Source organism: Marmota monax, unplaced genomic scaffold (assembly GCF_021218885.2).
Source record: "Marmota monax isolate L192 unplaced genomic scaffold, Marmota_monax_Labrador192_F-V1.1 WCK01_AAM20220418_F8-fsc00059, whole genome shotgun sequence".
Lineage (NCBI taxonomy): Eukaryota > Metazoa > Chordata > Mammalia > Rodentia > Sciuridae > Marmota > Marmota monax.
Window position 1 is genome coordinate 941,320 of NW_026693595.1, and position 26,892 is coordinate 968,211.

The following is a 26,892-nucleotide window of genomic DNA, read 5'->3' on the forward strand; positions in this document are numbered from 1 at the left end:
ACTAATCTCAAGGAGTGTCATTGTTAGGTGATTCAATGTGGGACGGGCCACACCAGAAGTATGAACTGTGTATGCAGAACATGAAGGCTTTGGGCCATGTGATGTCAAACCAACTTCCAGGGAATTTTCAATACTAGTCCAGGCCAAGACCTCCAGGAAATGTAGTTGACTGTTTTCTTCTTCTCCTTCTCCTTCTCCTTCTCCTTCTTCTTCTTCTTCTTTTTAATGGTACTGGGGATTTAACCCAGAGGTGCTGTACCACCGAGCTATACCCCCAGCCCTTCAAATTTTTTTTTTTTAAATTTTGAGACAGGGTTTTGGTAAGTTGTTGAGGCTGGCCTTAAATTTGTGATCCTCCTGCCTCAGCCTCCCAAGTTGCTGGAATTACAGGTGTGCACCACCATGCCTGATGAGTTGACTATTTATAGAGGCAGGTTTTGCATCTGAGATTCAACCAACAGTGGATCATGTACTATATAGTTAGACTTACTATAAAACACACAGACGTTTTTCTTTGTCATTGTTTCCTACACAATGCAGTATAATAACTGTTTACATGGTGTTTGCATTGAGATTAGGTATTATCTGTAATCTAGAGATGATATGAATTATACTGGGGGATGTGCATAGGTTATATGCAAATAGGTCATTTTACATCAGGAACTTGAGCAACTGAAGACTTTGGTATCTGTGGGGGGTGGAACCAATCCTCTGCAGATACTGAAGAATACCTAGACATTAAAGAAGAGCAATTCTGATAAAGAAACCGAAGAGATACAGCATGAAGAAACCTTCCAACTCTTCTTATGAGATTCAGAGGATGTTGGATGAATGCTGAAATCAAAGACAAGGACTCAAGGAACAAGGGAAAAGAAATCTATTGAAGATCACTATTAAATGAAAAATAAGTGGGCTGGGTTTGTGGCTCAGTGGTAGAGCACTTGCCTAGCATATGTGAGGCACTGAATTCAATCCTCAGCACCATATTAAAAAAATAAATAAAAATAAAGGTATTGTGTCCATTAACAACTAAAAAAATTTTAAAAAGTGAATATTAAGAACTCTTGGGAATATCACAGGTTTTCTTTCTTTCTTTTTAAAATTTTATCTTTTAGAACAGTTGTAGATTCATAGCAAAGTTGAGAGGAAGTTACAGAGATTTGCACATGCTCTCTGCTCCACACATGCACAGCCTCCTCCATTATCAACATCCTCTACCAGGTACATGCGCATGATACTATTGGTCAATCTACACTGACACTCAGTATCACCCAGGGTCCACAGTCTATGTCAAGGTTCACTCGTGGTGTTGTGCATTCTATGGACTTTGACAAATTATAACGAATATATCTATCACTATAGTATCACACAAAAATTTCAATGCCCTAAAAACTTTCTGTACTCTGCCGAGTCATCTCACCCTCCCCACCAACCTCTGAATACCCCTGTTCTCTTCTACTGTCCACAGTTTTGTCTGTTCAGAACGTTCCATAGTTGAAATCACACAGGAGGGAACATTTTCAGATTGGCTTCTTTCATTTCATGATGTGCATCTAGCTTTCCTCCTTGTCTTTTCATGGCTTTGTAGTTCATTTATTCCATTGTCTTGTGTTAAAAACAACTTAGGCCATTAGGCTGGGATGGCTCCGATGCCTTGGATACCACATAAGCAAACTGAAACTCAAGGTAAGCAGTAAAAGGAAACTTAGGTTTAGCCAATCAGAAACCACCAACTAACCTCCACTTTACCAATCTAATACAGTTTCTTTGTCTTGCTTCTGCAAACGTCCTATAAAAGTTTCCTCTCTTATCCCCCCCACCCCCCGGGGGGTATTAAACCACTTGCAGTTTGGTGCTAGTTCACAAATCACTGAATGCTCAAATAAATTTGTTAACATTTAAATGTGGCTCAGTTTTTCTTTTAACACTGAATGCCCATTAATTTATCCATTGATCTATGGCTATAGTTTAGATCTTAAATGTCTGTGAGGTATTGGGTTGTACTTTCAAAAGGGATTGTGGAACCCAGTTCTTCCTTTTCTTTCCTTTGCTTCTTGGTGATGAGCTCATTAATTTCTTTCCAACATGTACTCCTGCCATGATGAGTTCCTCACCACAGACACAAAACAATGGAGCCAACCAGTCATGAAGTAGATCCTCTAAGATTGTGGGCCAAAATAAAACCTTACTCTTTATAAGGTGGTTTTCTCAGGCATTTTGTTATAATGATGAAAAATTGATAATCACGGCTACTATAGGGCTCTTGTTTGCTTCCAAATTTTGGTGATTATGAATAAAGTTTCTATCATTATCTACATGCAGGATTTTGTGTGGACATAAGCTTTTAAGAGGTATTTTTCAGAAACCACTTTGCTAAAAGCAGCCTTCTCTAGAGATCTCCCAGTTATCTGTTCTTTTGTCCTCTCTTGGCATTTACACAACATTTTGGTTAATATTTTATTTCACTTGGTGTTTGTTGGAGGTGGGGTATGGGTATTGAACACAGAGTGCTATACTGCAGAGCTACATTCCCATCCCTCTTAAAATTTTATTTTCAGATGGGGTCATGTTAAATTACCCAGGCTGGCCTCAAATTCACAATCTTCTTGTCTCAGACAGATAGCTGGGATTACAGATATACAGTATAATTTCACTATTTTTTTATATTTATTTTTTAGGTGTAGATGGACACAACACAATGCCTTTATTTTTATGTGGTGCTGAGGATCGAACCCGGGTCCCGCCCGTGCTAGGCGAGCTCTCTACTGCTGAACCACAATCCCAGCCCCTATTTTTTTAATCTAAGAAGATACATGTTTCTTTTGATAAGGAATGGCCATAGGTACTAAATTGCTAAATTCAAAGTACTTCATGTTGAATGTTTTTGGCCCAGATAACTATAAGTCATGCACAAGTTCTGGAACTTCATCTGTATTTTGCAGATGCCCAAGACAGTGACTTCTAGCCCTTAAAGGACAACTGTTTTTCTCCTACTTGAGTTTTAAATCTCTATATTTTTATGAATTTGAATACACCTTAAGTTTTTTGTTGCCTTTTAAACAATCAGAGTAACAGCACATGTTATGCCAGGTGCAGTGCTATAATCCCAGAGATTTGGAAGGTTAATGCAGGAGGATCACAATTTCCAGGCCAGCCTCAGCAACTTAGCAAGACCCTGTTTTAAAATTAAAAGGGCTGGGCATGTAGCTCAGGGAAGAACATCCTTGGGTTCAATTCCCAGCACCATAAAACAAAGCAACAACAACAATAACAAAAAACCCAAAAGATATTACTGCTCAAACGTTTTTCTTTCATGAACATCTACCATATTTGAAAAAGCAGTAACCACTAATGCTAATCTATAAACAATTCTGAACACGTGGGTGTTGTTTTATTGGATGTTATGTTCCTATTACGGGTCGTATTGTTGTTCTAAGATGGATCAAACCCAAAGGGTGATGTCGCAGAAATAGCAACAAATCCTCCCCAAACCAGCTGCATATTAGATGTTCCACAGACTCCGTCTCCCTGTTTTTCTACCAAAAACACCAAGATGGGGCCCCACAAGTAATCAAATCACTGTGCTCAAAACAGGAGGCATACACTTATGTTTCACAGTCTTCAAGCTTCCCAGAATTTTAGTAGCTTTTTCTACTGCTAAAATAATAATTAAAAAAATTAGATGCTGCTTATCTGCAGTGTCCCATTGCTTCATAAGAATGGCTCCACCTAGACTTGGAGAAAGAAATGTTGAGTGGTCAGCTATTTGGAGGAAATCAAAATACATCTCTTCCTTGTAATGCACGGTCAATTCCTGGAACATCTGAGGAATCCAGAACAGAGTCAGAAAAAGGTGGTTAATGATTAAATACAAAATAATAATTACAACTCTAGCCATCCAACCATGGCAAAGGTAAATGAGGATACAATGGCTGACTTGGATAAATAGTCTTCTGACCTTCTATTGGGCATGCCATTCCTTTCCTCATCTCTAAAATGGGGGAAAATAATAGCACCTGAATGAGTCTTCTTGTGAGAACTGACAGAAGCATACATTTGAAGCTCCTAGCAGGGTGCCTACACATTACAAGCACTCAAACAAAACAAAAAGAGAAAAAAAATCTGTCTTTAAGTGATTTCTTTCCTCTGGGGCTCTCTTAATCCTTTGTGAACTAGTGCCTTGGAAAGTATAACATTGATTGAATTTTCCTTACTGATGGTAAACCTTTTGTAGGCTCCAATTTCCTTCAGTTAATCTTAACTTCCAATATCAAGATCAATATCAATTCTTGATAGAAAAATTGATTTTTATTAAGTTGCACATATACAATATGATATATTGATGTTCTATCAGTATCTATTCTTATACCTATTAGGTGATAAATATATATCTGTGCAGTTGAATTGAATATGTTTGACTTCTACACTAAACTGGATGCTTGTTGTGGGTAAGTACCACAACTTATATTTGTACTCTGTAGAATCTCTCTCAGGACTGCATACAAATAGGTCATTATAAAATAGATGTTGTTTTTATCTTCAAATTCTTTTAATTAGAGGGCAATGAAGTTTCTAATTCCTAACACAGACACTGTTGTTTTTACAAATTCCTTTCTTGAATCCCTCTCACTGTTCTTCCTGTTCATCAGTGTTCCAGGAAAAATCTTCAGCCAAAGCCATTTTTATACAGTGGTTCCTCCCCACCATATTTATCCACAGCTTCACTTTTTGAGGTTCTAGTTATCCATAGTCAACCATGGTCTGAAAATATTAAATGGAAAGTTCCAGAAATAAACATTTCATAAATTTTAATTGTACCTCCTTCTGAGTAGCATGATGAAATTTTGTACCATCCTGCTCCATCTTACCAAGGATGTAAATCATCCTTCCATTCAGAGTATCCACACTGTATGCTACGCACCTGTTAGTCAGTGGTAGTTTTTGTCATCAGATTGACTATTGCAGTAACCCTTATGTAGTAGCCTATAAATGCTCTGTCATTTATCTTGCTTCAGCTCACTACATAAGTGTTGTTGTATCATCTTATGTCAACACAAGAAGAAGGGGGAGTGTAGATAGTGATACGTAACAATAGCCAAGTTATGAAGCCAGTTGAGTTGCCCATCAGTAGACAAAGGGATAAAGAAAATGTGGTGTATCTACACATGAAGTTTTACCCAGCCATAAAGAAAAATAAAATTGTGTCATTTTTCTGGTAAATGGATGGAACTGGAGAATATCATGATAAGTTAATAAACCAGACTCAGATAGGCAAGTGTTGAATGTTTTCTCTCATATGTGAAAGCTGGGGAGTCTTAAAAAATGGGATCTTATGATGATACACAATCAATCAGCAAATATATGAAAAAATGTTCAACATTTCTGGCAATTAGAAAAATGCAAATCAAAACTACTCTAAGGGCTGGGGATGTGGCTCAAGCGGTAGCGCGCTCGCCTGGCATGCGTGCGGCCCGGGTTCGATCCTCAGCACCACATACAAACAAAGATGTTGTGTCCGCCGAGAACTAAAAAATAAATATTAAAAAATTCTCTCTCTCTCTCTTTCTCTCCCACTCTTTCTTTAAAAAAAAAAAAAAAAAACTACTCTAAGATTTCATCTCACTCCAGATAGAATGGCAGCTGTTAAGAACACAAACAACAATAAGTGTTGGTGAGGATGTGGGGGAAAAGGCACATTCATGCACTGCTGACGGGACTGCAAATTGGTACAACCAATCTGGAAAGCAGTATGGATATTCCTTGGAAACTTGGAATGGAACCACTATTTGACCCAGCTATCCCACTCCTCGGTTTATACCCAAAGGACTTAAAAACAGCATATTACAGTGACGCAGCCACATCAATATTTAGAGCAGCACAATCCCCAATAGCTAGATTGTGGAACCAACCTTTAAGCCCTTCAGTAGATGAATGGATAAAGAAACTGTGGTATATAAGCACAATGGAATATTACTCAACATTAAAAGAGAATAAAATCATTGCATTTACAGGTTAATGGATGAAGTTGGAGAATATTATGCTAAGTGAAGTAAGCCAATCCCCAAAAAACCGAAGGCCGAATGTTTTCTCTGATATGTGGATGCTGATCCATAATGGGGATGTGGGGTGGGGGGAGCATGGGAGGAATGGAGAAACTTTAGATATGGCAAAAGGAAGGGAGGAGAAGAAAGGAGGAATGGGAGTAGGAAAGCTGGTGGGATGAGATGGACATCATTATCCTAAGTACATGTATGAAGACATGAATGGTGTGACTATACTTTGTCAACAGCCAGAGATATGAAAATTGTGCTCTATATGTGTACAATGAATTGAAATGTATTCTGCTGCCATATATAACAAATTAGAGTAAATAAATACATTTTAAAAATGGGATCTTATGAAAATAGAAAGTAGAATAGTACAGAAGAGAAAGGGGATCAAGAAGGAAGCAAGAGGGATGGCAAAGGGGAGGAACTGAGGAATGGAATTGACCAAATTACTCTATGTGCATGTAATGCATCACAATGAATTCCACTTTTATGTATAAGTATAATGCACTAATCAAAAAATAAAATACTAGAAGGAACACTAATAGAGTAAAGGAAGAGTATCAAGAGGACATAGGAGAGGAGAGAACAGAATAGTACTTGGGATTGAAATGGAGCAAATTATGTTATATGCACTTATGAATATATAATAATGAATCTTACAATTGTGTAAAACTATAATGTACTAACAAAAACACAAATAAATTTTTTAAAAAAGAATGAGTACAGTACAATAAGATTTGTCTTAGTGAATTTTTTATCGGTGCATAATAATAATAATAATATTTATTGTGACATATTTGTACATGCACATAACATAATTTGGTCAATTTCATTCCCTAGTACTTCCCATAATAAGATATTTTGAAAGGGAGAGAAACAGAGAAGGAGAGGCTATATCATCAGAACTTTTATTACAGTGTATTATTATAATTGTTCTATTTTACTATTAGTTATTGATATTAATCTCTTACTGTGCCTAATTTATAAATTAAACTTAATCTAGGTATACATGTGTGTAGAAATTCGTAGGAAAAACAGTGCAGTTATATGTAGGGCTTAGTGCTAGCCACCGTGTCAGACATTAGGGAGTTTTGGAATGTATGCCTGGGGGTAAGGGGTGGGCAGTGACTACTTCCATTCTCTTTGCCAGAGATTGGTTCAGGAAAGTGTGAACGATGCTTTCTGACTAATGAGACTAGGAAGGGGAGTTTGAGGAAGTTTTCTTTCCTCTTTAAAAAGAGACAAACAAGGACGAACATCCTCTTTTCTGCCTTAGGTTGCATCTGGGTGGGTTGCTGATTTGGGGAGCTAAGGCAAACGAACTGAGCTCAGGAGAGTAGTAGGCCAGAGAGGACATGCTAAGAAAGACCTTGGTATCTGATGATCTTTTGGGCCCCTGAAATAAGCTATACAGGATTTCCTAACTAGGCATGTGAGACAATAGGGCCTGTCCCTGTCTCAGTCATCTTGCTGAAAGTTTCCCGATGTACTTTCCACTTGTTACTCACTTCCCTTTTGAGTAAATCCTGGAAGTGGGACTCTTGTTCACAAGACTAAAGGAATTATCAACCAGGAGACTAAGGAAGCTATGGGAATTAACACAAAGTAACCAGGCATAAATATTTATTTAGTACTGTAATTCATAACTCATCTATTTTATTTTATTTTTTAGTAGTACTAGGGATTGAACCCAGGGGTGCTCAATCACTGAGTTACAACCCCAGCCCTTTCTATTTATTTTTTAAAATTTTGAGACAGGCTCTTGCTAAATGGCTGAGGGTCTCATTAAGTTGCCTAGGCTGGTTTCAAACTTTAGGTCCCCTGCCTTAGCCTCCCAAGTCTCTGGGGTAATAGTTGTGTGCTACTGTGCCAGGCTCTAGTTCATGTACTTTAAAATTTAAGAGACTTATATAAGAGCATTGCTTCTGTGGGGAAGAGAAAAAACTGACAACACTTGATCATTTATACCAGGTGGGAGAAGATTGGTCATGCACCACATAGAGATTTTTTGGTCAATGGCAGGCCTCATATATGATGGCATATGCCATAGAGTCTCCATGTGCGGCAGGTTCTACTATCTAGGTTTGTATGAGGGCCTGCTTCCGTGTCTGCACAGCAATGAAATGGCTTAATGATGTGTTTCTCCAACATATCCCCATTGTTATGCAATGCATGATACATACCTGTATTTTGAAAAAGTTAAAACACATGCACAGAATAGTTATGGGGAGAAAGGAGCATCTGGCTTTCCATGAGTTTCAGCACTGGGGCCAACAGTGATGTCAGTCAGTGAAGGCCATTTATGTGGGCACTCTCACCAGGGAAAGGGAGAGCTCTTTGGTGAACAGGAAGGAACTACCCTAAGGTTTTGTGGAGAATGGCACAAGCAGGAAGTAAAAGAAAGAGGGAAACTTACTCTGGGCAGCTGGAGTAGCACCTGCCTTCGTGGAGGAAGAGAGGGCGTTCTGGCTGAGACTGGCACTTTTTGCAGAGATCAGCTCCGGAGCAAGAGGCACAATCCTCTGTACAGTTCTCACAGCTGCCACTCTTGACTGAGGGCCAAGTGCCTTCGGGACAGGAGGAAACACAGGCATGCTCCAACAGATAGGCACCTAGGAATCCAGGGAAGAGGGCAGAGAAGAGTGATCATGTATTTGTCCTAGCAGTGCACTCACCAAGGAGAGAACTGACACCCAAGTGGCTTTTTTTAATCTTTCCAAAGCCCAAGTATTTGGAACATTTATTTCAAGTTTTCCAAAATACTTAGGTGATGCTAAATCCTCTGAGTTAAATCTTTAGGAAAAAAAATTAACTGAAGGAGGCTTTTGCTGTTTCTTTTACTTTTCTGGGACATTAGAGGTCACTGCAGGGCTTCCCTCTGCCCAGCTGATTAGCCTCACTGATCTCTTCCAGGTGTGAGGCAGCCACACTTGCACAACTCGATGAGGCCTCCTCTTTTGCCTCCCCCATTCCATCCTGCAGGGACACGAGCACAGAGGCAGTCCCTCCAATTACTTCCCCTTTTAATGGATGATCCATCTATTTATTTATGTTTAATTGAAAAATTAACCCAGATATTATTATTAAAAAAAATTAAAAATCACTCTCAATTCTAAAATTCCAAGAAGTTTCTTCCAGTTTTTTGGATGCACACTTTCATATCTTCTGTGGTTGTAGTTCTGACACATTTATTATTTTAACTTCTGCATCATGTCTCACTACAGTAGTTCCCACTTAACCACAGTTTTACCATCCAAAGCCTCAGTTACTTCAAGCTAACTGAGGTCCAAAATATTAAATGGAAAATTCCAGAAATAAAAAAATTTATAAATACTAAATAACTTTGTGACAGCATATTGTTAAAATTTTTCAGATTTTAACAACATAGTTACTGTTTTTAATCCCTTACTATGTCTGATTTATAAAATAAATAGGAATGTATATATAGGAAAAAACATGGTATATACTGGGTTCAGCACTATCCACAGTGTCAGGTGCCCATTGGGAATTTTGGAGTATATTCTCTGAGGATAAGCGGAGACTACTGTATTAACACTCACATTCCAACATGGCCTTAGGAATGATCACTTTAATGGCAGTATAAAATTCTTTTTGTTAATGTACCATGTAAATAAAATAGCCTTCTAGTTCAGTTATGTTATTCATAATATTTTTACAGAGAATGAAGTTAACAATTTGTTGAACTAGTATGTAGACGTCCATGTTCTTCCCTCCACCATCACTAAATTCAATATCATTAACGAAGAACAGTGGCAGTCATTCTTTTTTCCCCACAGTACTGGCGATTGAACCCAGGGGTGTTCTACCACTGAGCGACATCCTCAGCCCTTTTCACTTTTTATCTTGAGACAGAGTCTTGCTATGTTGCCCAGCTGGCCTCGAACTTGAATGATCCTCCTGCTTCAGCCTCCCTAATCACTGGGATTACAGATATTTGCCACCATGCCCAGTTAGATAATGCATTTTAAGAGGATGGAGTACCCATAGCCATTAGTAAATTCTGTGGGGCAAAGTCAACCAATAACTTCATTGTGCTTTGGGATTAAAAAACATTTTCTCTGGGTTGGAGATATAGCTCAGTTTGAAGACTACTTGCCTAGCATGCATAAGGCCCAGGGTTCGATTTCCAGCATCCACCCCCCCCCAAAAAAAAATAAATAAATATTTTTTTCCTCTTTGAAAGCCAGTTTTGATTATTGGGCCCTTGTGTGTTTGCATAGTAGCTACTAAGATGGGAACTTGGGATGGGATTAGATCAAAGTCCTACAAACCTCTATACACAAAGATGCCAACATAAAGGAGTGACAGTGAATTGGCTTGGCCACTGCCACTATTGCCGTGCTCCACACTAACCTTTTGGACATGAAGTGCACAGAGTTGCAGATCCATTGCAGGTTTTACAAGAAGAGTGACAAGGCTCATATTTTCTCAAAACGTCTGTAGGGAAAGAAACAAGTGAGGCTTCTCCTTTGAACAGGCTCATAGTTTTACAGTGTTAGAAAAGACCTTCTGGGAAACCTAGTTTCCCTTCCAGTCCAAAATAAATCTCTTTGATTTTACATGAGCTGACTGTTGGTGCCTGTCACGTGCCATTATGTAGACTTTCAATTTTTTTTTCCTCTTACTCCTTCATTGGCAACTGATTATGGACACTTTCTTTGCAACCTTACTGTGACAGAGAATGTAGGATCTTATAGGATTCTCCACTATTTCTTTCATATATTTAAAATATGGGGAAGTATTTTCCTGTGTGTATGCACTCATGAGTGAGCCTGCAAATCTAAGGTGATCACTCCTCCCAAGAGTCTTAATTGACCCCATCTCATCACTCCAAGGTGATCACCATGAATTCACTGTGTCTCTCATGGAAAAGTATGTTTTCTTTTTCTTTTCTTTCCTTTTTTTTTTTTTTGAAAAGCAGATTTCATTATTGGTCAATATTTGGGTCCTTGTGTTATTCAGAGTAGCCACCATAGAATGCAGCCTAAATTTATCTCATTTTAAATTTGTCCCAAATTATTATTAAACGTCAAAATCTTGTTGGTCAGGTTTTCTGAAGGCTGTCCAAGGTCGACACACCATTAACTTCACAAATACTCCAGATGTCCTGCTTTCCCTTTCCCTCCTAGAGCATTCAATGGGTAGACTTTTCCAGGAAGTCACCTCAGCAACTCCATGGGACAATTTCATAGACACCCAGAGCAGCCTAACTGATATTATTCAATCAATGCATACTGTGATCTTGGCTAAAGCTCAGGAATCAGTCTAACTCACCCAGGGGAAAGTTGGGAAAAAAAATTCTAACTTAGAACAGGTGACCCGAGTGATCTCTACCCTTGATCAAGTGTTAGCATTTTATAGTTCCCCTCTACCACCTCCTCCTCGCTTCCTTTCTTCCTCTGTCTCTCTTCCTGGGAATCAGGCTGTTTTGGTTCTGGTCACACCTGCCTTCAGATCCCAGCTGTGCCTCTTGCGGGTAGGGTAACCATGGATACAGTAATCAAACTCTCAGAGTCCTACTTTCCATGTCTCTAAAATGAGATAAAATGGCTCCTCCCTTATAGGATTGTTGTAAAAACTGAATGAGACAGCGTGTGTGAAGGGCTGAACACAGTGGCTCAGAGTGGTAGTTCCCAGGTTTCCTTTCCTCCCTCCCAGTTTTCACTGTTCCACCCTGTTTCTGAAGCTCCTTTTACTTCCCTCTCCTTCTCCTCTGATTTCATCCCCAGAGTGGCACCAGAAGGTGTGGCTTGATGTCTAGGATTGTGTTTATGATTGAGACAGAATCAGATTTCCTAGCCTCACACAGCAGAAGAGGAAGTGAGGGAGAAAAGCGGGGCAGACCCCACAAGGAACCAGGAAGAGAAAGGAGCAGCCGCAAAGTCAGACTTCAGGTGTCTGAGGTCCAGAAAGCTGGCCTGCAGCCTAGACTGGAGAATGAATCAGTCTCTCAGTGAGCAGAGAGTCACTGGAGGTGTCAAGAGATGTGCAGAAAACCTAAAGAAGGATAAGGACACAGTGTACACCAAGAAAATAAGAAGCAGAAGTCACCGAGACATGTTTAGCAAAGAAATTTAAGAGGGAAAAATATAATCAAATTAGTTTAGTGATAAATTTTTGGTATCATTTTTGATACCAGTATAAAAGTGGATTCTGTAAATAATTATACGGGTATGTCTATGGGAAGAAAGAATTTTCGGGTTCTGGTTTGTCTTTAGAACCCTGCAAGGGGTCCACAAGGGGACCCCCTGGTCAGTTCCTGAGTGGTAATGATTTATGTCTGGGGCAGGCGGGTAAAGCATGTTTCCTCCATATTGCAGAATAAAGCCCTGCTTCCTGGAAAAAGAAAAAAAAAGCTGCTGAGCTTCATTATAGAAGATATCAGGGTCCAATGTAATAATATGTGGATATAGATGTAGATATGAATATAGATAGATATAGATATAACTATAGACAGACATGAAGATGTAGATGTAAATATGCATGTACTAATATACACACATAAGTAATATATACATATACAATACATATATATACATATACACAGACACACAAGTACATATATATGTAAATGATTGCCTAAGCTGACATACTGAGTGGCAGGTTTTCTTCTTAATTTGGACAGATAACTTTCCCTAATTTTCCAATATATTCCACTATAGGGGTGTGTACCCTGCCCCTTGGGGAGGATCTGCTCAAAGCTTAATTAGCCCATGCAGAGCCACATTTGCCATGGGACTGTCACAAAAGAGGTCCACATAGCTCTCAACAGGACCAGTTCTGTCCCTGAAGGACTTTTCACCAGACAATATCACTCAGCCTATGAAAGAAGTTGCAGAAAGATGAGTCAAGAGGGTTTGAGACATGTTGTTCAATGATAGCCCAGAATGTTCGTCAGATAGGGAGTGCCCTTAAAGTCTTCACTGTCATGTGTCCAGATCACAGGCTGATTTTTTTGGTGTTCTCATTTTTATGCTAAGACAGTATATTTAAAAAGATATAAATTTCAATATTTTTCGTATTTGTGTAAAATTTAATGTCTGTCCACACATACAGTTGTATTTATAATTACATATATTCACATTCTAGCAATTTGATATTTTACTGCATCAAGTTGATATGGAATTCTGCAGTGTCCCCATGTGCCCACCAGAGGGGACTCTGAACAAGCAGTTCACAGCAATTAGGCAGCAAAATCATTCCCAGCTAGAGTTATCATAAAAAATTGGTGACTTAATCTAAATAATTTTGACCTTGATCATATTTTCCCTTTTTATCCCTCTCCAGAAATTCTAGACTGGACAGGACTTAATAAAGGAAAAGAAAGAAGAAAAAATTTCTCTTTGACCAAAAAGTATGGTACTCATCTTTCAGAAGTGACTATAGCTAAACTATATAAAGACAGGACTTATTTATTTTATTTTATTTTTATTAAATAAGGTATAATCACCTTGTTCATGAGAGAGGGAAGTCATGTCCTGTGAAATCTCCCTCCCAACCCCTTCTGCAACCTTTTAAATACCAACAGTGTCTATTCATACAGTTGGTCACCTTGCCTCTCTTTCTTTAAACTGTAATATATTTCAGAGAGCATTCTTTCTTGGTACAAAAAAGCCTCCTCATTCTTCCTGATCTCTCCATAGCATTCCCCCATATGGACATATTTTTTTTTCCAGCATTCGCTATCCCAGTCCCTTGGCTCTTCCTTTCTCTCTCAGAACTTCTGCACCCCACTCCCCTGGCCTCCCAGCTTCTTGGGTTGGCTTTTGCCCAACCTCTTTTGTCTCTCCTCTGTCTGTTTCTCCTCCCTATTTCCCTGTTACCTCTTTTGATTTGAACCTTCCACCTTCGTCGCTCTTGCAGCAGGCTCTTCACCAAAGATGGATTTGCAGTGGGCACAGCTTCTTTTTTATTAAAAAAAATAAAGTGCTTTTTAATGCAAATGAAGGAGATAAACTTCACCTATAGCCCCACTGCCCAGAAATGTCTGCTGGATACACTTTGGAGCTTCGATTTCCCATCTTTATATGGAATGTGTGACTGTAATTACATATACGTTTAGATGTGTGATGATTTACATCTTCTGGGTATTTAATACTGACACTGTGCATTGCATTTAACATTATAAATCTTATAGGTATTTTCTCTTATCATTAAAATTCTTTTAAATATCATTGGGGGGCATGAATATTTATTTGTATGAACTGTCATTTATTTATTTATTTTTTGCTGCATTTTTAGATTGGTGCCCTATTTGTGTTGTTGTTGTTGTTGTTGCTCTGGTTATCTTAAATAAAGCTGCTATGAACATCATAGTGAGGTGCATGCTTGGTTACTTCAGGACTTCTGCGTGGCATATAGGCATCTTGATCATCATTTGCTGCCTTCTTTCTGTGACTACTGTTCCCAGAATTGTATTATTCTTTAGACCCCCAAATTGCTTTCTTTTATGAGCTAAGTGATGCTGCTTTGAAAGTGAATTTGTGCTTTCAAGCATTAGGGAATAGACTAACTTTTAAAATGTCATGTATGTTCTGGAAGATTCATATGTATTCTGTCATTTAATTCTTAAAATGACTGGGTGAAGGGGCTTCATGCTCTCATTTTATAGATGAGGAAACTGAGGCTCGGAGAGGATGAGTAACTTGCTTAAGGTCACACTGCTAGGAAATAACAGAGCCAGGATTTGAATTCAGGTCTGCCTAACTCTGGAGTTGTTGTTGTTGTTAGTTTGCTGCTGGAGATTGAACCCAGGGCTTTGGGTATGCTAGGCAAGCACTGTACCACTAACCTGCAACCCCAGCCCCTAGGTCTGCCTGACTATAAAGCCCATCTCTCTAGAGAGGTTTTTCAATAATTAATTTAAATATTAATGTAGTTTGAGAGAGGCCAAAGCAATGGTGTGCTGGGTAAACAGCTCTCTAGAAAACAATAAGCTTGATTTATTTTGTGGCCAATTTCTATGGGTAAATACTCCCAACATGTAGATTTCAAGCTGTCAATGGATTAACAATATACTTAGGAAATTTCTGGATGTTTCATGATCAGTATAAGCCAATGAAAGTGGTTTCTTTATACCCATGGGCCACATGTTCAATTACTTACCAGTGACATGTGTTTTCTGCACACAGCATTCTGGTTGATTAATTTAAAACTGGTGTCCTCCTTTCGAAGTTAAGTGAGGCACTACCTGTATACATAAGGTCTTTCTAAAGTCAGATTTCTATGGTATCTTAAAGTGTGCTAAGTTTCAGTTACTGTAATGCAACACATCGCCCCACAATTGATCTTGATTTTCCCCCCATGTGAGCTTGGGCTTTCAGTATTTGTGACTGACTCTGGAATTCCAGTCTTTCCCCAAGCTTAGGAATTAAGATCAAGACAGGCTAGTGATAAACTGTTAGGATGTGGTCAAAGATAAAAAGTTAATTCACCATGTCTGCACTTTGTAGATTAGACTCTCATCAGAATATGTAATTAGAGCCAGCTACAACATGGTTTTCATCAATGATGGAAGTAGGTGGGTAGGGAAATTTTCGGGAATTACTCCTAGGACTTCCCAGCATAACCAGGGTGGGGGACCCACTTAAGAAAATCCAAATGCTTTAACAGTAACAGAGGGATGGCTTTAGGAAACCATCTGAGGCCACCATCTTCTTTCGAAGCCAGGGGTCTGCTGCACTTGAACATTTCTACCAGCACTGGTTTTGTGTGATGCCTAAGTCACTGCTGAAGCCATTCACAGCCTGTTTAAGACTAGTTTTATTCCTGCCATTTAGGGACACTTGACTAAATAATCTTCACAATGCATTAGTGAGTGGATCAGAGGGTCTGGGGATGATTTGTGGGTGTGCAGTGACATTGATGGCTTGAACAGAGTAGAACAGCCATCTTTGGAGATTCTTTGATCTTGGTTCGAGGACTTGCCAGTCATAAATTAAATATATGGAGCATTTTCATCCTTGAACTAGGGTCCAATCTCTCCCTGCTCTTTTGGTACTTGACAAAGAATAATGTCTCTCTCCTCACTGCTGATCTCATTCTGGTTAGTTGTGGTATTAACAAAGGAGTTCAGGGAATTCCAGTTGGATTTTTATTTCAGGGTATTTTCTCAGCACACAGTGACCTGTGCTCATGGAGTAGGTTGTGATCTTTGGATGTGAACATGATCTTATTGTTTCCACTGGGGAGCAGCGTGGGAGAAGGAATGGACTGAAGTTCATGCTACCTTATCTTTCCTACCTGAATGTAAACAAATATATTTAAACAAAAACTAGTAAAAATCTTGGTACCACCTAGGCAGCTCCAGTCTCTCACAAACACTCTGTAATTCGTCTGGGCTTCCTCTAAATTGACCCAGAATGACTGCAATCTGCTTTCCATCATCTGAAAGGTGTGGCTAATTAGTACTCGATCTCTCTGGAAGCCTCTACTCTCCTGTTACACTCTTGCCCTTGTTTTTTAAGAAGACGGCAGGAGAAAGATGTAGACATTGGCTCAAATACTCCCAAGGCTTTATGGTATGAGTTTCCCATTTACTATCCATTTCAGTGCTTAAACTAAGCTGGGGAAGCTGAGCTGTGGCCTTACCTTGCTTAGTGAATAATTTTTTTCCCTCTTTGTTAATGCTCTGCATGTCTCATTTCATAGATCATAGAAATGGAAAAGTGCAGCTATGTCATTGACTTTATAGCTTTTGTCCAGCCATGAGAAACATTCTCATCTGCTTCCCGAATCCCTTATTAGTGTGAAACCCCCAAATGGAATAAATCCTTCCTCTCTTCAAAAACATTACATTGTGATGGCAGAAAAAGTAGAGGGGTGGGTGTGGTGCTTTGACAAAGGGGAACAATCAAAGTCTGATTTTTGCTTGCAAAATGCGTAGTCCAGTTGAAGAGACGTGTAATCATTTGGGGAATCAAGTCCACTCTGACTCTTGGCTCCCCGGACCTTTTCATCATCTGGACGCCAGATAAAATACAGATGTTCTTAGCGAGAAACACAGCACCAGACTATTTCCCTCTTGGCTTGCGCTGCCTCTTAAATGCCTGAATGCCAGACAAACTCGTTTTCAGCATTTTGGTTCAGCTATAATTCACGGAAGATATCCCAATCTGGATTGAATAATTTTCTCCCAGCTCTGTCTCTGAAATCAGCCCCGTGTGCTCTGCGGCCTTTGGCTGCTGGGTTTGGGATGTTCTCTTCCTTTAAGTCACATGTGCAAAACTGTCATAGCAGACTGCAGCCATGGACAGGCTCCCTCTGAAACCAGCACGAGACCTCTCTCTTGTCCCCTTTGAAGCTTCATCCTGTGCGGCCTCATTGAGCCGCCATTGCCTGTGCACTGTGGTGGCCCCTCACCAGATCTTTGCCTCCAAATCAAAGGGACAGCACCTCTTGTTTTCACCAGTATTGCTGCATAGAATGTCAGTCTGATTTTTCCAGCAGGAAGATAATTTTTTGTTTTTGTTTTTGTTTTTTTAACCACCTTGAACACACAGAGGTCTCTGAAGGCATGCAATTTCCTTACAAGGAAGTCTATAATGAAGGCATAAATGTGAGGAGGCCAATTCTAAAGATTCAGGGAGGAATACATAGTGGCAAGTCTTTGGTATTCAAGTCCAAGCTCCCACAGTCTTCTTCCCTGCTCCCTGTGCCCCTCGCTTTCCCCATCTACAATTGGGGAGGGCAGCTTTTAAAAGGTGAGCACTAATGATGGCAGATTCTTTTCCTTGTTTGCTTTTTGATTTTTTTCCCCCATACTGGGGATTGAACCCAGGGGCACTCCATCACTGAGCAATAGCCCCAGCCCTTTTTATTTGTTTAATTTTAAAATTTTGAGATAGGGCTTCACTAAGTTGCCCAGGCTGGCCTCAGACTTGCAATCTTCCTGCCTCAGGAATTACAGGCCTGTGAAACCAGGCCAAGTTTGTCCTGATAGGACTCATGCCTTCCCCATCCCCTCCCCTTTTCTCTCTCTTCCTTCTTCCTTCCTTCCTTTCCTCCTCCTTCTTCTCCCTCCTCCTCCTCCTACTTCTCCTCCTTTTCCCTCATCTTCCTCTTCCTCCTGCTCTCCTTCTCCTTCTCCTCTCCTTAACTCCTGAGCTCAAGTGATGTTCCTATTTCCTGGTATTTCCTGGAGTAGCTAGGACTACAGGTGCATGCCAATAAGCCCAGTTGATTAATGACAAATTTTAATTCCTACAGCAAGATCATATGTTTTAGTCTAAGTTCCAGTATGTTAGGTTTAACTGGCAAAGTTTCCAATGGGTGAAGGTTTCCTTTAGCATGATGTAAAGATAAATGTGACAGAAGCCATTCTGAAAATTTATTGTTTTTCTTATACTGTTGTGGATCAAACCCAGGATTTGCACCTTCTGGGCAAGTGCTCTATCACTGAACCACACCTCCAACCCCTATTCTGAAAAGCTAAGAAAATGGTCATTTCCCTTTGTGACTTTCTTTACAGGTTCTTGGGTCTTCTTCACCCAGGTGGAAACTTTAAGACCGGACTGTTCATAAATTGCACCTTGGGCTCCCCCTGCCGGCCAAATGCCAATCACCGTTTCCTACCTTCTCCCACTGCAAGCGACCTGAGACCTGGGAAACCCGCTCCAGTTTCACGCCACTCTCATTTCTCTGCACAGCCTTCCTCTCTTGGATAACTCAGAAATAGGGGTTAAAGAGGAAGGGGTACAGCGTAGGTGGCTAGGCCCCTGCGATTTCTCTTTGGGAGGCACATACCGTTCCAGAACTTGCCTTCCACCTGGTTGTTGGCGGGCCAGACGCACGTGCCGCGCCGCAGCTGCTGTCCTTCCCCGCACCTGCTGCATTCGTCATCGCCAACGCCGGTGCAGGCTTCACAGGATGGGTGGCAGGGCTCGCATTCTCCTGTTCCCTGGTCTCCATAAAAGCCAGGACCACATTCCCTCACACAGCTACCACCTTCGTAAGAACATGAGGAGGACAGTTGGAAGACTCACAGGACTTATGAAGGTGGGGCGCTTGCCGGCCTAGCTTGAAGCACTAGGTGAGGCCAAGTTATAAAGCGATTCTCAGGAACATTTTTTTTTTTTTAATGTCGTACCTGGAATTGAACCCAGGAAAGCTTAAGCACCAACTCACATCCCCAGCCCCTTTTTAATATTTTATTTAAAGACAGGGTCTTGCTAAGTTGCTTGGGACCTCACTAAGTTGCTGAGGCTGACTTTGAACTTGGGATCCTCCTGCCTCAGCCTTCCCAGCTGCTAGATTGACAGGCTTGCACCACCATTTCTGGCTCAGAAACATTTTTTTTAATTGCACTTGATTTTAAAGAAACTAAGATGGCTTTAGCATATTTTAATCAAAGAATGTATTTTAATAATATGACACTAAGTCCTTTTTCTACTGCGAATTTAAACTGGCCATCGGCTTAAAGGGTTAGGAGCTTTGAATGAACACCACAACATTCTTGATATATTGAAACACTACAAAGAAAATGAATCTCTGTTGAGATAACCATGGAAGTTCATTGTGGACTATCTGCCTCACTCCCTCTCCCCAAATATTTGAAAACACTGGGCTATTCGTTCTTCAGTTGGAAGACTCACAGTATATTTCTTTCCCAACTATCCATTTCCATCAAGTCAATGAATTTAAGATAAAGGATCTTGTTCAACTCTTAATGGGTACAGGAATGTATAATATGGATTAATTATCAAGAAAAGCATCATGGTTCTAAATATTCCAGGTGACTTCAATGCCAAAACTTTCATCTTTAGGTCCCCTCTCCCCTTTCCTACCCAACTCACTCTTGTTTCCATCAGCTTGGAGAGTTGAGATGAATTAGTGAAATATGAACTGTGAATTAGAAATAAATGCAGAAGGAAGTACTAATGTTTGTCTTCAAATCAAATTAAAATTCCTTCTTGGACCAGCATATGAGGACTCTCAAACCCATCACAGGAGTGCTCCTATTGCACTGCCTGGGTAGAGCTGCAGAGCTCTCTTTGTATGATGCCATATTTTTACTTACCCAAGAGAAAGAAGCCCTCTTCACACCAGTAACACTCATTCTGGTCACAGTTGCCACAGTTAGTATCACATGCTTTGCATTTCAATTCTTCACTGTAGGTCTTCTCAGGACAGGTTTTATAACAATGGTGCTCAAACCTAGGGGAAGAGGATGTAGTTTCTTCCATGACATGTGCTGATATTTTTCTTTTAACTGCCACAATTTAATCTCCTCATACATTTCTATGCAGCATTTTTTTTCAGTGTCTCAAATAAGCATTTTATTTTATGCAGCATTTGTAACAGAAGTAGATAATTGGATTTCAGGGGAGGAAACTGGATTTCTTGGTGTGATTTTCCCTGTCAAACCAATTCACTACCTACTTCTGGACTTCTGAGGGCTATGTCAGGGCATCTGAGAGGAGGCTGGGGAGAAGGAATGGGGTACTGATGTTTGTTTATGTAGTATGTTCACGTATCAAGTCATTTGAATTGTTGCACAAATCCCATATAGTAAATATTACTTATTTTAAATTTCTAGATAAGGGAACTAGAAGTTCTAGAAGTTCAAGATCTGGTGCTCAAAATCTAGTTAAAGTTGGGACCAGGATTTTAATCAAAGTCTGTGTGAACAGATAGCTTATGTGATTTACCAGGCAGCAGTTGGCACTTAAAAGACCTGAGACAGCTCAGTGTTGAGCTCAAGTAGTTTACCAGAATGTCTGTAACTAGATTATTAAGAACAGTGATTATTAATAACTTCATCTTATACACACATATATAATATACATGTGTGTATATATGCATATATGAATTTTTACATATATTATCTATTATTTTAATTGTACAGCAAAATGTTGTAATTCCGACTCTACTGAATTGTGGAAGGAATTTGAAGGAAGAGTAGAATGAAGTTGAGTCTTGTCCTTTGGTGAATATCAAAGCATCATCAGGAAGCCTTTGCATTTCTTCCTTAGCCATTTCTAATGTACTACATCTCTTCAGCTTTATTCACAAGTACTAAATATTCTCAAAGTTTATAAATGTGTGTTTCTTGAAATGAATATGTGTGTTTTAGCTTGGTGGTATTAGAGCATGTTATTTCAGTGCACTTCTTTCTTGAAGTGTTTTATGAACCATGCTCATTAGTGAGCCAGTGACACTGACAAGGCTGGCTCCCAAGTTTCACAGATAACACTCCAGGTTGGGGAGGTGACAGGTGCAGGTGGTGGTGGTGAGGTGCATTCAGGTATCAAAATGCAGAAGTAGGCAGGGTAGTGTGAGATTGGAGTGATGGGGAGTGATAAGAAGGACTGGGAATTCCTTGCCCACTGCTGCATGTCCCTATGTTTTCTAACTTTAAGTCTAAGCTTTCCTTGTCCAGTTCTTCAAAGAACATTTTGTGTCCCCACCATGTGACCTCACCAGGGAACACTTGCATTTCTGCCATTCATTCTGCTTCGGGATCCTGTGGAAAGCCATATGCTGCCTAAATGTCGACTACGAACATGCTGACCATTTACATTCTGCTCATTAAATGTCATCTGGTCTATCTTATAATAGTCAAACCTGAGGCCTCTTCTGCACCCCTCCTTCCCTGTTTAAATGAAACAATAATTTAAATCAGTGGGTCAGAGGTGCAGAGACCCTGACAATGTAGAGGAAACGTCATTCTGGAAATGTTGGATTAAAACCACACCACTAAGAATAGGCTGAGTATCTCTAACGCAAAATTCCAAAAGGCAAAACATGCCCAGCTTCATAGCTTCTTGAGCATGGAAGAAAATTTCACACCATGAAACTTTGTCTCATGCACAAAATTATTAAACATACTACATAAAATTACCTTCAGGCTATGCGTATAAGGTGTATATGAAACATAATGAATTCTGTGTTTGAATTTGATATTCCAAAATCTGGAAAATAATCTGAAATATGAAACACTCTGATCCCAAATTTTAGTTAAAGGATACTTAGTAAAATGAGAAAGTAAACTCATCTTTTAAAACTATGTTTCAGTTGTTGTCCCATTATCTTCACTCCTTTCACCATCTCCTGACCTACAACCGCAATTGGAGTTCCTAGAATCTGGTGATCCCACAGGCAATGTGGTAACAGAAGAAAGTGACCCACCAATGCTGAGATGACCTGATAGAGCCTGGCCACTAGCTTGGGTGTAATATGAGATGACCCAGCACCTCCCTGAGCTGCCCTTTTTCTCAGAGATAAACATTGATCCAGTGTCCCTGATGATCTTTATGAAGGATGCATAGAAGGAATGGACAGGAGGGTTTATATACCACACAACTCCTCCAGTGAGGGATGGACTGTGGGCCTGGCATCAGCCTGGGCCTTCCTGCCCCTTTCGTCTCTTTCCTTTTCTTGATTTGTCTTTCAGGAGAGGCAACAATATAAGCTGGAAGGGAGACTAAGATAGGAAAGGAGGTGACATAGAAACACACTATCTTCGTTTTTGTAGGTTTTGATTAAAGAACATTGAGGTTGATGATTTTCTGTGTTTCGTTTAAATGAGTGTTCTGCGTCTCTCATTACACATGGGATGATACAGAGCTAAGACGGAACCTGGTTTCCCCTGGAGCATTCAACTCCAGTTAGGGACAGGGTCTTCATGCAGACGTTTGGAAACAGCCTCCTTGGGGTTGGTATATGCTTAAGGTCTGTCCATAAACAGCAAGGTCTGAATCTTGGTCACCCATGGCGAGATTCCTAGACACCAGTGTCAGGCTGGATGACATCCAGAAAAAGAAGGCCTCCTTTTGAGTCAAGAAAGCAGCTGGGCTTTTATTGCCAAATCCAAGAATTGCTCATTAATAGCCCACAGGACAGAGTTGCTTCAGGCTTCAGGGCCTCTGTGCTTTAATCACTGGATTTAGGATTAAGTCAGTAATGCTGAAACTGCAGAAAAGTTAGTGTCATGAAAAAAAAGAAGGCCAGACTTACATGTAATACCCTGCAGCACATGAGGTACAGGTTCCTGGATCATCTGGAAAAAAATTATAATAATGAAAAATTACCATCAACCGCATTTTTGTTATTGGAAAAAATGAATTTTGGAAATGTGGTGGTGTGAGATAAATAATCTTCTGGTATGGTTTTATGAACAGCATTGTCCAGAAATGATATTTGAACAGATTGCACCATTTCTAATGAGTAACAAGAAGTACACTAGGAATTATCTCTATCAAAGTAATAAAATAAGAGTTCTCATAAACACTTGGCCTGACTTTCAAGGAGGAATAGGGCCAAGCTACTGGGTCTTCAAATTAGATCAACCCCCATCCACATTCAGAATCTTCTGGCCATGGGGCTGGGTGTGTAGATGAGTGGTAGAGTTCTTGCCTAGCATGTGTGAGGCACTGGGTTTGATTTCCAGCACTGAAAAACAACAACAACAACAACAATAACAACAACAAAAAAACCTTCATGCCCCTCTTGGGGTAACAGCATCAGTCATATCTACCCAAAAATCCAAATAAGGATTACAAGCGTCTGACCCAGAACTGTGGGTTTCCCATGAATTTCCCTAAATGCCTGCCAATAGGAGGGAGTGTCATTTGAGAAGGTCCTTTGAAATTGGGACAGTTATTTTTCCCAAATACAAGCACTCACTTTGTGTTCTGCGCTTGACAACCTTCTAAAGAAACTGTCCTGTTCTCATTAAGTGTAATGACTCAATGTGTCCCTGTTGGCTTGGAGAAGGGTTCACTCTTGCAGCTCTCAGGGGACTTAAAAGAGAGAGACAGGATTTTGAGAATCACCATCTCAGTCTGTCTGCCCATCCCCAACATTGTCACTCTCAGATCTGATTATTAAGGAAATCCTGTCACTTTCTCTGGTCCCCAGTTTCCTCTGGCTGTTTTTTTTTTTTTTTTTTTTCCTATGATCTGGCCTCACCCTAGTCCTGCTCTTTCCATTGTAATAGGAGATGAACACCAACTGCTCCTTAAACCATTCCTCTTGGTATGTGGAGATTTCACATCACATTTAACTTTAAACTAATAAAACTAAGTCTTTGGAACTTCACACATACTCTCTAATCTTGTCTGGTCTGTGTCCTGGTTTTCTCAAATCCTGCCCTTTTGGGGGAGGTGTAGAGAGTGGTTCACCCAGTCTTTAGTCACACACTCATCTTGGATCAACCTCAGAATGCTGCAAGATGTCACTACTGCCTACTGTACATGTATCACACTCAAAATTATAGTGAGAAGATTGCTAAGAGAGGCTCTGCCACTTTAAGCAGGTATCCTTAGAACCTTCTGGAAATAGCCTAGTGATGGAAAGGGCACTGGCCTGGGGATTGGACACATGTTTCTAGTTTGAAGTTTTAACTCAGATTTAACTGTCTCACAAGCATGCTTAAATACCACTCTTATTTCTTAGGTCCTGGTTTCTGCAGGTGTAAAATAGCTCATTGGACAAGAAGTTTGTTAAGTCTCTCTGACAGTCAAAGATTCCAAAATTCAGTCTAACAGGAGTTAGGAAACTATGGCCCACCCTGGAACTGAATTCAGCTTTGGACATTCATTTATGATGTATGATGTATGAATGCTTTCATGGTATAGCATCAGAACTGCATGGTTGCAACAAAGACCTGAAATATCTGCTATTTGCCACTTCACAGAAAAAGCTTGCTGACTTTGTCAAGCTCACCTGTTAGGTGACACCTGCCATGGTTGACTTACCAGACGGATGGTCCCAGAGCTCCTCTTAGGCAGAGAACTATCTATATTTAGGAAAATACCTTGTTAAGTTACTTGGGGTAGAAATTTAGTTAGAAGGGTTGAACAAGAGCCAAGACAACCAAGGTGATACAAAGGCCCTTCAACAGGAGGCCATGATTTTTGTTCTTGGGAAGAAAATGGATTTTAATGTCTGTGTCAACATGGTTTATAACAAGGTGACTAAAATAGGACAGTGAAATGAACCAAAAACCAGGGTAATTAAGTAGAACCAAGAAGCTGAAGGTACTCATGAGAAAGAAAAGCTCCCTGACATTCTTAGAAATCTGGGAGGGCTTTACGCTTCTGCCATCTGTGGATTGATGATGTGAATCCATTTTAAGGGTGTACAGAGGTTCTAATGAACACCAGGCTCCACAGGGCTGGTTCATTTCCCACCCTGAGCCTATTTTTGCATCTATATTCTTTTCAGTTCTTCTTCTAAGTAACTTGCTGCTGCTCAGCTTGCATTTGGGCAGCTTACTTTTCTCTTTTTCTCTGCCTGTCCCTGATGAACATATTCGGCTCTGACAGTTTTGCTAATTTGGCAAAGGCTGGGGAAATTCTAATCCTGTTCTCTAATGTTCTGGTCATCCCTCCCATCTAGGAACTTAATGAGCTTGCTCTCTGCTCCTTTAAGCAGGTCACTGATGAAAATGTTAAACAGAACCAAGACTCAGAAATGTGCATACCAATGTAATCTTGAGTTCAGGGACTTTTCCAGCCCAGTTGCACAGTGAATTTGGTACCTTAACAACAGTTTGCATATATGAATTATGCATAGGAGAGGAGCTGTGTCTTCTAACAGCTAACGATGCCCATTAGTTTTTCTCATTATTACCAGTTGTTCTAAAGAATGACAATTATTTAAAAAAAAATTTTTTTTCCACCCCAGAAGATCTACAAGTCAGACATAAGCTAAATGGATTTAGCTTGACCACTGAGAGGCAGCTGTTATGGGATTAAGGAAGATGGTAACAATCCCAAACCTAGAAGTTGACTCTGAGTCAACTTGGCATATGGATGGTAAGGAGAGGGGCTTAAGGAGAAAGACAAATTTTCCTGGCTTCTAGTATGTGTGAGGGGGTGGGGAGGGGAAAAGGGCATATAAACAAGCTAGATTTGTTAACTGTCTTGGAAGGTGTTATCCAAAGTCGGATGTTTAAATAGCTCTGGTTATTTGATCTTGTTGAATCTTTGGGTTGAGAGAGCATATTTTGATCGGTCAGAATTTAGAGAGCCTCACACATTTGGAAAAAAGCCTTCTGGAACAGTTGTTGGCCTGCAGCTGCCACATCTCTGCTAAGAAGGATGTGTCGGCAGATGCCTTTCAAGAGTGGGGTACAGTCTTCTGTTCTTCAGAAAACTCATTCCTATCATGTACTTTTTATGAGACAGGGGCAAGGTGGGCAGGATTACAGTGTCCACTCTTGAGAGCTTTACATCATCTTCTGTGTCACCTTTCCACTGTGTCCTTAGGGATCAGTAGTATGGAAACTGAGCTCACTGTCCCCAAAGACACATCCACTCCAGCTCTCAACTTCACCTTCAGCAGTCAACTTATACTCTGCCATTTTATTTTGTTCTTAGTGGTCCCCATAGCCTTCACCAATGAATCTGGATGAACCAGGGCCACAGAGGAGTTATGTGCATGTTACCTATACAGTGTAATGGAAGGGGGATATTTTAAATTTGAGATTGAATGAAACAGTTTAAAATGTTCAGAAAAGGATTTATTTTTATAGTTTACATAAACTTTGGGTCCTGCAATGAAAGATACTTACAAGGGAAAATTCCTCTAACTTGCTTTTTATAATTTTATTGTTCTTGCATGTTTATTTCTCATTTAGGAAAGACAGAAGAAACTCAGTTTCTTAATAGCCTTTTCTCTCACCAGGCATGGTGGGGCACACCTAAAATCCCAGTGTCTCAGGAGGCTGAAGCGGGAGGATTGCGTGTTCAAAGCCAGCCTCAGCAACTTAGTAAGACCCTAAGCACCTCAATGAGACCCTGTTTTAAAATAAAACATAAAAAGGAAAAAAGGGCTGGGGTCAGTGGTTAGGTGCCCTTGGGGTCAATCCCCTATA

General features: G+C 40.1%; 1 protein-coding gene across 2 annotated transcripts in view; it reads right to left on the bottom strand.

Annotated features, from left to right (window-relative positions):
• Pcsk5 (proprotein convertase subtilisin/kexin type 5) overlaps nucleotides 1–26,892 on the bottom strand; it is a 449,712-nt gene that overhangs the window by 49,820 nt on the left and 373,000 nt on the right. The window contains exons 25-30 of one of the 2 annotated variants that reach the window (XM_046459431.2): nucleotides 23,028–23,070; nucleotides 20,089–20,225; nucleotides 18,816–19,016; nucleotides 13,895–13,975; nucleotides 10,425–10,508; nucleotides 8,467–8,662 (exon numbers count right to left, since the gene is read on the bottom strand). In XM_046459431.2, coding sequence (XP_046315387.1) covers nucleotides 8,467–8,662; nucleotides 10,425–10,508; nucleotides 13,895–13,975; nucleotides 18,816–19,016; nucleotides 20,089–20,225; nucleotides 23,028–23,070 — 742 coding nt within the window. The remainder of the gene's footprint in view (nucleotides 1–8,466; nucleotides 8,663–10,424; nucleotides 10,509–13,894; nucleotides 13,976–18,815; nucleotides 19,017–20,088; nucleotides 20,226–23,027; nucleotides 23,071–26,892) is intronic. The other variant, XM_046459433.2, reaches the window with a different exon arrangement.